At 38.9% G+C, this 12,500-nt stretch overlaps 1 protein-coding gene across 1 annotated transcript in view; it reads left to right on the forward strand.

Moving 5' to 3' along the window:
* LOC135202134 (uncharacterized protein DDB_G0271670-like) overlaps positions 1–12,500 on the forward strand; it is a gene marked incomplete at its 3' end in the record, with an annotated part of 94,349 nt that overhangs the window by 66,019 nt on the left and 15,830 nt on the right. The window contains exons 2-4 of the mRNA XM_064231384.1: positions 1,105–1,242; positions 2,564–2,667; positions 4,168–4,387. Coding sequence (XP_064087454.1) covers positions 1,105–1,242; positions 2,564–2,667; positions 4,168–4,387 — 462 coding nt within the window. The remainder of the gene's footprint in view (positions 1–1,104; positions 1,243–2,563; positions 2,668–4,167; positions 4,388–12,500) is intronic.

Here is a 12,500-nt window from a genome sequence, read left to right on the forward strand (position 1 = left end):
GGAGGATGAGGAAAGGGGGACAGTGAGGGAAAGGGATAAAGAGCATAAAGGACAGAGAGAGAGAGAGAGAGAGAGAGAGAGAGAGAGAGAGAGAGAGAGATTCTAGTGATCAAGAAAAGCATTTCATCATAATCTATAATTTTTTGCCATTAAATGGAACTGGGTCCGATGAATAGCAATTAGGATTGAATAAAAAATAAAAAATAAAATATTCTAAAAACACAGCAAAACAAAATAGATTCACATACAAAAAAACATAAACACGAACAAACAAACACACGCAAACATTCCCAATTACACGCAATTATATAAATGCACACACACACACAACACACACACACACACACACACGACACACATACATATATATATATATATATATATATATATATATATTATATATATATATATATATATATAACCTACGAATCCATTAACATGGCGAATCGGACGTATGAAAACAAACCCATAAGACCATCTCGATGCCCCCTTGTTTTGATTACGGTGCCATTTGGACGACGATACGGGGTCGCTGTAAAGAGGACGCCACAATAGCGGAGGCCTCCTCTAATAAAAGTTTCAAACACAAACATGAGAGAAGGGTAAAGCACCCACTGACAGAAGAGAGAGAGAGAGAGAGAGAGAGAGAGAGAGAGAGAGAGAGAGAGAAATAAAAGATTTTTAAAAATACACACGAGAGAAACGTAAGGCTCACTGTGCATGTATGTGTTGTGTGTGAGAGAGAGAGAGAGAGAGAGAGAGAGAGAGAGAGAGAGAGAGAGAGAGTCCAGTCCTTTCTCAAGGGTTTCTTATGGTTAATACAGCGCTCTTAATCACTCTGCCCTGTCCGTGTTGAATGGACTGAAATAGTATCAGCTTACGAATTTAAGACTGGCCATGTAGTCATCCATCTCTCTCTCTCTCTCTCTCACACACACACAGCTTTGATGGGCGGTACTCGACGCATAATCTCCCGCAGATTCATACGAGAAAATGTAAAACACAAAACTTTTAGTTCCTTTGGTCTGATGACTTTCAGAGCACCAATTACGAGCCCATAACAACTGGCCCTTCTTCCATCTAATCTCTTTAATTTCTCCTTAGACATCATCAGCAGTACCAGCACTATATGGTGGCTATCGCCACCATCAACGTTATCATCATCATCATCATCATCACTATCATTTACTACCACCACCCTCTCCTTCTTTTACGTTCTGCCTTCCTTCCTCGATTACGCGGGTTTGTAACAGTAATGACGACCTTCTGCCTTTGTAACGGCCCCTCCCTCCTCCCAGTCTCACGCTTTGCCTTATCACTCATAAGAGCATTGTTTGGTCAAGGGTTCGAGATTGCATTAATAGCCAAGCAACTCTTGCTAAGAGCTTCCGAAACCCTCGCCCTAGATGGGGGTTATCGAGTGCAAATGGTGGTAATTGGCTGTGATTTCCGCCATAATGCACGATAATGCTAACCGTCTGTAGCTTGGGGGTAATGTTTGAGGTTTTCGTATGGAAACAGAAGGAATACTAATGTTTTTCTCGGACGAAGTTGAAAGGGTTAAGACGAATGTATTATATGGGGGGATGTTATTGGCCACTTGGCTATTGCAAATACCGTTCTATGAGAACATTTCGCAGGAAGTACTTGTTCTTTATTATGGCAATTATTGATTGTTATCTGAAAAAACTATATTATTATTATCATTGAGGTTTACATTTTCATTCTCCGTTTTTAGCATTGAATATCTGAATTCTGTATCCACCTAAAGACTCCAACTGAAAATGATTGTCATTATTATTATTATTATCATTACTATTATTTCAATATTATTAAACTCAGTATTATGAATATTATTACTGTTACTTATATCAGCAACCGCGTCTGGGTATTACCGATGACTAATTTCATCATTTTATCTCGAATATCCAAAAGAGAGAGAGAGAGGTGCCACCAACCTCCTAAATGGATGGGATAGTATATTATTATTATTATTATTATTATTATTATTATTATTATTATTATTATTATTATTATTATTACTTATAAGGGAAAAACTCTCTATCACGAGAGTATATATAATGTTCTAAAGGGTCCACAATAATACAAAGTGTAAGAAGTCCGCGTATAATTTTGAAGAAAGCTTTCGAACCTTTCCCTGGGTTCATCTTCAGTCCCAGGGAAGGGTTTTTCGGAAAGCTTTATTCCCCCCCCCCCCCTAGTTTGTTAAAAAGGGTCCTTTTTTTTTTTCCCCCCCAAAAATTATGCACCGGACTTCTTCTTACACTTTGTTATTGTTGGTTGGACCCGTTTTAGAACATTAATTATTAATATTATTATTATTATTTAAATTAACAGAGAGAAGAGAAGGGAGAGATGAAGAGAGACGAGAAGCATGAGAGAGGAAGAGGAGAGAGAGGGAGAGTTGCCACCAAGCTCCCAAATGGATGGAATGACGAGAGAGAGAGAGAGAGAGAGAGAGAGAGAGAGAGAGAGAGAGAGAGGAGGATGGTGCGCGCCACAAAGCCCCCTAAATAGAATGACAAGACAACTTCCCATAAAGGCCGAAAAGCAGCAGCAGCAGCAGCAACCATGAGTATAGTACCAGAAAGAGGCGACCGCAAACCGACCGCAAAACGCGCCACAAAGAACCGCAAGTACTACTTGGTGTGTTTCTTCTTCTTCTTCCCCAAAAACAGGAAACAACAATGTGAGAAGACTTCTGTTATTCCTTTTCTTTTTATCCTTATCCCTGTTATCTTTCGACCCGTGAGAAGTGATGGGGAGGGAGGAGAGGGGAGGAGGAGGAGGAGGGGGTTGGAAAGGGAAAAGAAGGGATTGGTGGGAGGGAAGGGAATATGTGGGAAAAGAGGAGGGGTTAAGGGAAGAGGATGGGAGGGAGGGAAGAGGGTACGGGGGAAAAGAAGGGAGTGGGAAAGGAAGGGAATATGAGGGGAAAAGAGAGGAGGGGGATGGGAAGAGGGGACGTAATGGGGAGGGGAGGGGAAGAAAGAAGGGGGAAAAAGGGAGGGGGTTGAGAACCCATAACATACTTGATGAAATGGAGGGAATCGCCTTCTCTAGCCAGCTATTTTTAATTCAATTTCTTTTAAACATAATAATAATAATAATAATAATAATAATAATAATAATAATAATAATAATACAGGTTTTATTGAAAATAATGGCTATTTCATCTGCGTTTATTTTGTAAAGAAGTTTCTCTATTCTTATTATTACTGACTTTTCTTCTGTCCTCAAGTTGGCTATTAAAACGCCAAATGTGGGATTCATGTTAAAAACGTGGTATGGGCAGCGTAGGTAGGGAGATCAGGAGGGTAGGGGAACCATGACGGGCAGAGCCGGGTTCCAGCACAGCGTAGTGTGAGCCATCAAGCTCATAGTAATAATATACCCAATTTCAGCTATAGCCATGTAGTACAAGGCAGATAAAAGAGGAAAAGTGCAAAAATATATTAAGGTAAAAGGAAATGTGAACTTATTGCGTTTCTCATTTTCTTCATGATTTGTGCTTGCTCAGGGAGTAAGCCTACAAACGACTTTGTTGTTGATGTTGGTATTCTTGCTGTCGTTGTTCTTGTTGGGGGGGGGGGGGGGGGTTAGGAAAGCCCTATGGATGGCGTTTCATATTGAGTTAAAGATACAGGAGTTTTAGGATAGGATATTTACGATTCATTTATTAGAATGATAATGTAAAAATCAAATATGTGCATGTTAAACAGTACAGAACAATTATTTCTAATGAATACAATATTCATTTTAATTTCCGTTGGTGAAACAACGTGCTATATGACCGCAGAATTTAGCACGTGCCCCTAGTAAGCTGGAGGTCGGATCACGGCTTGTTTTTAATATCATCACATCTATCATCATTATTTCTTGTTGTGTCCTAATGGTTGACAAGTTACCATTTCTTATTAGGTATAGTGGAAAGACGTATTCCCTTTAGTATTGGAGAGAGAGAGAGAGAGAGAGAGAGAGAGAGAGAGAGAGAGAGAGAATGCTATTGTATCTGAATTCTGTATATGTCAACGGTCAATAATAGAGACGGGTATATTACTTAATTCCATTTTACCCAGAAATACCCAAATCGAGATTATACCACAACTCAAACCGCAGACTCGGGGCATTTCCTCCCTCACGTAGCTCCTCCCCCTCATCGTCCTCCTCATCCACGTATTTAGGGGAAGTTCCTCCTCCTCCTCCTCCTTCACCTCAACCTCCTACTCTTCCTTACCCTCTTCCTCCGATTCCTCCTCCTCCACCTCTACCTCCTCCTTCTCCGCCTCAACCTATTCCTCCTCATCCACCTCAACCTCCTCCTCCTCCTCCTCCTTCTCCTCCTCAACCTCCTCCTCCTCCTCCTTCTGGGGACATCGTCGAGGTCCTCTCCTCTAAATCAATGACGACATTCAGGAGTTGACAAATACGTTAAAGTGTTTATAGGCCTGTGAAGGGAGTTGGGTCTAAGGGTAAAAAAAAAAAAAAAGGATAAATGGGACAGGAAAAGGGTAAAGGGGTGTCACCCTTAACATTAAAGGGGGGGAGGGGGGGTGGGGGGTGGGGTGGGGCATGGAAGCAGTAAAGGATTCGATCGTCCCCATTTTCTTATTTTTTTCTCCCACGGAGGAGGACGCCGTCTGAGAGGAGAGAGAGAGAGAGAAGGGGGGGGGGGGGGTATCATGTATTTCGAAATACAGAGGTTCCGAAAGAAGACTTTTATGTAGTGATTTTAGAGGAATTAAATAAAAAATAATTACGACAGTAAGTATAAATAAATATATAACTTGATGAAAAAATACGATGCAAATCATAAAGGAAATATGGATATAAAATGTAAATAACAAATTAGTGACAGCTGATAAAGCAAATAATAATAATAATAATAATAATAATAATAATAATAATAATAATAATAATAATAATAATAATAATTATTATTATTATTATTATTATTATTATTATTATTATTATTATTATTATTATTAGCAACATAAAACAAATTGTAACAGATTCGATAATTAGAAAATAATTAAGATTCGGTACAAACACCAGCAATTAATTAGTAACATCGACGATAAACTACGCATATAAACGAAACTAAAAATAAATGATAATAATAATAATAATAATAATAATAGGCGACAAATGTGAAAACGATGCAAAGACGAAACGAGAAAGAACAGAACACAAAACAAGAGAATGGGCATGATTGCTTATACCCGCCTCCTTACTACATACTTAAGTGTTGAGTACTTTTCCTCTAAAGTAACCGCAGACTTTAAAAAAAACAAAAAACAAAAAAACTTTCCAAGTGTCCACTCACATTTCAGGTCATTCGATCTGTCTCGGTTTTTTTTTTTTTTTTTTTTTTTTTTTGAGATAAGCACTAACCGCTAAGTCATGTAGTCTGTGACTCAATTATTCACTAGATAATTTCGGGAATAAGTCTTGTGTGAGTTGAACTACGGGGGGTGGATGAGATTATATTCATATTTAGGGATAAAAAATATGGGCGAAAGATAAAATGTATTGAACCTAGAAGAAAAATTATTCCAATAATTGTTTTTGATTTAGGCATTACACTCTTGGAGGAAAAAGAAAGGTGTTGAGCCACTGAGAGGAGAATAAACACATAATGAAGCATGTGAGAGACTGATGTTAAATAATAATAATAATAATAATAATAATAATAATAATAATATAAAATAATACAATAATAATAAAAAATAATAATAATAATATTAATAATAATAATAATATAATAATAATAATAACAATAAAAATAATAATAATAATTGCTGAGAGGGATGGGCACAAAAATGCAGATAATGAAGCATATAAGCGACTGATTTTAAATAATAATAATAATAATAATAATAATATAATAATAATAATAATAATAATAATAATTGCTGAAGTAGCTCCAGGACTCATGCAGAAGAGTGTGCTCCTAGAAACAGCGCACATAGTAAGAAAAGTGATGGACTCCTAAGGAGGCAGGATGCAACCTGGAACCCTACACTATAAAAATCACCCAGTCGAATAGGATGACTGAAAAAATGATAATAATAATAATAATAATAGTAGTAGTAGTGGTAGACTTTCAAAATATACATCTTGACTCGGTAGCGAAAGTGGAATCTTCGTCCCAAATAATAATAATAATAATAATATTATATTATTATTATTATTATTATTATTATTTGACTTTCGTGGTTGGGTGTGGTAGAGAGGTGTTCGGAGTTGTTGGGGGAAAGGGAAGGGAGGGGGGGGAGGGGGAGGAAGGGGAGGAGGAGAGGGGAGGGGTGGGAAAAACATGAGGGGAACAGCAAGAGGACCTCATCTTGCGCCCTTTGAGTTTAAGCAGACAATCGCTGTTACAACATCATCAAAGAGCAGTCACCTTACCATCATTACATATTCGACAACTGACAATCCGATGTATACATATTCACAAGATTCAAGCGTCAATGATCCTAGCAGTCACGACGCCAGATAACTCCAAATCTTTCTATCAATCAATTCTGAGACTTCAAATAATGTCGGGAGAGCTGATATCTCCAGGGCTAATAAAAATATCAAATGTTTCGCAAAAATAAGTAATACACCAAAGGGAGGTTGAATTAGATTACTTCAACCCTTGTCCTTACGATGATGATGGATGAACGGGGTAGAATCAGGGTGTAGACCTCCGGACTCTTACAACCGTTAGATGTGAATAAACCAATGTCTAATATATACTATACTCGTTATCAGAATACCTGTTTTCATTTGCAAGCCAAGCACTTAATAATAAAATACTTCACTACCGAGTAATTGATTCGGCAATGATGGCGGGCGGTAACTTTCATTCTATCAGGCAATTGCCATTTTACAATGTACCGATTTGGAAGTATAAAATTACCTCTATTAATATAAATCAACATTAATGAAACTTGGCACATACACACACCTTTGCGCGCATGCGCCCAGCCAGAAAGGTTTTAAGAGGAGATAAAATTCTAGAAATGTGATTCCATTTTCCTAGAGTTAAAAATACCTTTAAGAACTCACAATCAGAAAATAAAACTGTAAGCCTAAAGCAAGGAAGGGCCTTTCGTAAAATCTGAGTCACGGCTATGCTAGCAAACTCCCCCCCCCCCCCGGCCACTCCCCACCCACCCAAAGTTCCATGTGGCATACCATCGTCATCATATCCCTATCAACATACCCATCAACATGGGCCATCTCCCCCATCAACACGTAACATCATAAAAGCCCCTAAACACAATTCCAAGCCAAATGTTTATACATGAGCTGCGTTGTCTCTCGACTGCCCTCGCTCGCGAGGAGTAGTAGTAGTAGCAGTAGTAGCAAAGGGGATTTGCCTTTGAATCGGCTCCCTTGCTCACTCTCTATTCCTCCTGCGTTTGTTTAGTTTCAAGTTTACTGTCTCCGAAATACTTTATAATACTTTTTTTTATATATTATTTCATCCCTACTTTCAATTTCTTCCTTCGATAGATCTGCAAATCACTCACGGCATCAAGCGCTACCTCGGGAGGAACTATGAGGCCTGGAGGGTGGGGGTGGGGGGAGAAGAAGGTGATGCCTATACAACGGCACCCCTTCTTTCTTCTCGTCCTCTTCAGGCCTACCAAGTCGCTGTTGCTGCTGCTGCTGCTGCTGCTACTACTGCTGTTTCTCCTCCTCCTTCCTCGTGTACCGCGCCCTTTTTATGGCCCTCTTGTGATGTCGTTTTCGATCTCCTGCGGACTTTCAGTGGGTGAGAACGAGGCCCCAGGTGCTCTGCTGTAGAAGCGGCGGAGGAGGGGGCGGGGCGGGGTGGCAAGGACCACACGATAGTGTCGAAAGCAAAATCAAGACAAGCAGAGACTAAGATGGTTTGAGACAGATCAGAGGTCATCATTAAACGACTTTAATAGGAATAGTAGCATGAACACCAAATGACGCCCCTACATTACTGCTTCTTCTATGAGTATCGTAAAAACATTAATATAACAAGAAAACAAGAAATTAATAAATAAAAAGCTGCAGAAATATTGAGGCCATTGTCACAGAAAAGTTCGCAGTATCATTATACGAATCAGCAAAGGAACAGATTGAGGAGAGAGAGAGAGAGAGAGAGAGAGAGAGAGAGAGAGAGAGAGAGAGAGAATGTTAAGGATAAAAATTACATGTTCTATCACGTCGGGTACTGCAGGAAACGATGTCCTGATTATTAAAAAAAGAAAAGAAAAAAAGTTAAGTAAAAAATAAAGTGTTTCGGGAAAAAGAGGCGTTTCTTCCGCGGTAAAAATAAAAACCAAAATGGGCAAAAAAAAAAAAAAAAAAAAAAAAAATAATAATAATAATAAAAAATGAATATAAAAGCTATGACTACAATGGTTGTTAATTTTTGAAATCAGCTAATGCCTCTCCTATCCGTTATGGTAATTATTCAAATTAATCGTAAATCGGCTCATTACTTTCTGTAGTCTACTTTGACAGAAGATTGTTCATTGAAGTTACGGTAGGTTATATGCCAGCACAGACCCTTGCCCAACGGAGACCACGAAATTACGATTACAATTGAATGTCCCTCAACAGAAGCATAGTCAACATCCCACGAGATTGAATTGAATATGGAATATAGGCAAAAGACCAAGCACTGGGACCTATGAGGTCATTCAGCGCTGAAGTGGAAACTGACAGCAAAAGGGTTGATAGGTGTAACAGGAGGAAAACCTCAAAGCAGTTGCACTATGAAGCAATTGTTAGGAGAGGGTGGAAAGTCAGATGGAAGAAAGAGAACACGAAAGGAGGTACAGTAAAAGGAACGAAAGGGTTTGCAGCTATGGGCCGATGGCACGCTGCGAAGAACCTTAAGTAATGCTTACAGTGCACTGCATGAGGTGCACTGACGGTGGTACCCCCTACGGAGACTTCCCACGAGATGAAAAAGTGACGGACACAATTAGCGTACAATTTGAAACAATAGGACGAGAGCAGTATTTCAAACAATCCTTATGATTCTATGATTCTCAAGTCTTTGTTTTTTATATATATAATTCACCAACACAAATATACAGATAAATTCTATAGGCAGTTAATGCTCAATGATATTTGCATAAGTGCAAACTCGTATGTGATATATGCAAGGGGTTAATTTCGAGTGGGCAAAACGTTACTATTATATGGAATGCGCAGTAAAATGTGAATCTATATATGTACATACGTACATACACATACACACATATATATAACCGTAACATAAATTATTATTATTATTATTATTATTATTATTATTATTATTATTATTATTATTATTACATAATAATAATAATAATAATAATAATAATAATAATAATAATATTATTATTATTATTATTATTATTATTATTATTATTATTATTAAATTGGGAATGATTATGCTAGAATGATTATATTTGGGCAATATACCTCCGACACTGAAACAACGAGGTCACTGAAAAACTGTAAATAGGTTAAGAGTATTTACGTGCCTCTGAATAAAAACAGCTCCACCACACACACACACACACACAAACTCTTGGGATAGGAACATCCAAGCATTCTGTAATGTGACATACCTACCGGAGTGCATATACTGAACTTATTTAAAACAATTATATAAGTATACACCAACACTTGTTGATGAAAACAGATAGTTATGATATCATTTTCAGATACCATAAAAAGCTTAATTATAAATGGGATAATCATAGACTCAATAACGGGAACGTATGAGCAGAAACTGGAGTTTTCTTCAAAACTGAAAGTGAGAAGGGGGGGGGGGGGGCGCTCTAGAAAATCAGGGGGTGGCGTAACTAGGAAATGAATGGGGTTAAGGAGGAAGGAAGGGACGGGAGGGGAGGGAAGGAGGGAGGTAAAAATTGAGAGTGGGAGGGGGCTCTAGAAATCGGGGGTGGCGTAACTAGGAAATGAATGGGGTTAAGGAGGAGAGGAGAGGCGGGGAGGGGGCGTGGGAGGGGATTTATAGGCCTAACCTAAAATGTCGCTACCGGCCGTTCGCCAGCCTCACACAAAAAAACGTTACGAGAAGTATGCATAAACAATAAGGGGTGTGTGACAGCGGCTTCCGAAAGACGTCAATTGCCGTCACGTCGACTCGCGTCATTTCTTCGTCGTCTTCGTCGCTTTCGCGCGCTTCGATTCGCCAGCATTTTCGGGTTCCTGAACGCGAGACGTCTTAATAAAATTATTTTAAAACTGAAAATAAGTGATGAATTAAGATAAAGTCCACGAAACTTTCCGAAGAGCGCGTTTCTTCAAGCTTGGTGAACGCAGAGATGCGGGAATGTTCGTTCGCCGAAATCTGATCGCTGCTTTTGGGCCGTCTGGACTATCGCCTCCTGTTACGCTATTTATCATGTTGATTTTTTCCCTTATTTTTTATTTTATTTTATTTTCTATTATTATTATTTTCTTTTTTGGCTTCTACAAGGAAGTGCTAGCAAATGCTAATTAAGGTGGTAATGAAGACGAGAATTTACTTGGAGGAGAAATACCACTGACGAGAATTTACTTGGAGAAGAAATACCACTGACGAGAATTTACTTATAGGACAAATACCACTGACGAGAATTTACTTGGAGGAGGAAAATCACTGACGAGAATTTATTTGGAGGAGATTAAATCATGTTCTAAATCAAACGGGAGAACTGATACAAGTAATCAAGTCTCGTGCATAGTTATGCATATATATGCATACGAATGCTTGCTTTGAGGAGCACTGAAATATGAATTAATTTGAACGTTAATTTTTTAAAGTTATAACTACTAACCACATACATGCACAGCTGATGAAAAATCCACTGCGAAAGGAACAAACATAAGAAAAGATAAAACATCAAAATTTTGAATCAAAAGAAAATTTATAACAAAATTTTCTTTAAAAAAAAAAAATTGAGACTTCAAAATTTCTTCGCAGATTACTGATTAACATACATGAAACATTATTATAACATGCAGTCGTATGCTTGAGAGAGAGAGAGAGAGAGAGAGAGAGAGAGAGAGAGAGAGAGAGAGAGAGAGAGAGAGAGAGAGAGAATAATATAAAACTGATAATCTCTCAGAATATGCCACAAGTTTTTTTTTACTACAGAATGGAAAATGAATGTAGCCGATAAAACTTGTTCATTATGTTACATGATTATGTCAACGTAAAATCATGGAATAACACAATAAAATATTGAAAGCACTATCCTGCATTCCTACTATCCTACTTTTATTATTAGGAGGATTTCACGACATACAAAAAAAAATATCCTTTACTATTAAGATATTCCTGAAGGTCAGTTTCCACCTCCCAGACGACTCCTATCAGTAAAGAGTCCCTCTACTTCTAAGACCCATGTCAAGAGTCTCTCTACTTGTACTTTTAAGACTCATTCAGAAATATCTCAAGACGCCCTTCATGCCCTTAAAAAAAAAAAAGGAAGGGTAGAGGGTGGCGTCTATGTCCCAGCCCCACTCTCCCTCTCCCTCCCCTTTTAATATGCGGAATTTTTACAACGATTCTTTACGAGTTTGTTTGGCTGAACACTTCCGGTTTGGTAACAGAGAAGACGACGGGCGAGAGGAGGAGGAGGAGAGGAGGAGGAAAAAGGATTTGAGCAGAAGGATGTGGATAGATGGATGTGTGTGGGTGAAAGAAATGTGAAAGGGGGGGAAGGGGGAAGGGGGGGGTAAAGGGAGGGGAATGAGATGGGGCAGCAGGTTTACATGACTGGGGGATAAAAGGGGACATATCATTTAGGGACATAGGTAGAGGTAGGTGCTGGGAGAGAGGGTAGGGGTGGAAGGAAGGGAGAGGGTGTTAGGGGGAGGGGAGGGGAGGGGAGGGGGCTACATACGTGATTAACCCTCACTCGCCACCAGAGAGAAAGAAAAAGAAATGAGGGGGAAATGAACACGAGGGGAAAGAATGAATGACTTACGCCGTCTTCCCCTCAAGACGAGAGAGAGAGAGAGAGAGAGAGAGAGAGCCCTTTCTCCCCACAATATGTTTTTTAAGATTCTTTTAAGATGCTTTCCTGACTGTGTTGAAGGAGGAGGAGGCGGAGGAGGAGGAGGAGGAGCCTAATTTGGGCACAGGGTAACGTCGAGGGCGTCGACGGTCAGTCACTGCTTGAGAGGGTAACGTCTGATGGAGAACCTTTGTTGTAATGAAGAGGGTTCTGCTGTTATTTGTAATCACGCATGCAGTAATTATGAAAAGACATACAAGTCTTATTGAAAGTTATTGTTGCTTCAGCACTGTTGATTCTGTAGAGTAACTTCTCTGTTTTTCATATCAAAGTCTCCTCATGGCTGCTTAAACTGGCAAGCAACATGCAGAAAAGGGTTGTCAAAATCTGTGAATTTGTCATAATCTCGTTATTATGCATATGCAATTTCTCTCTCTCTCTCTCTCTCTCTCTCTCTCTCTCTCTCTCTCTCATCCATAAAATCAT

This window comes from Macrobrachium nipponense, chromosome 30 (genome assembly GCF_015104395.2).
Source record: "Macrobrachium nipponense isolate FS-2020 chromosome 30, ASM1510439v2, whole genome shotgun sequence".
NCBI classification, from domain to species: Eukaryota; Metazoa; Arthropoda; class Malacostraca; order Decapoda; family Palaemonidae; genus Macrobrachium; species Macrobrachium nipponense.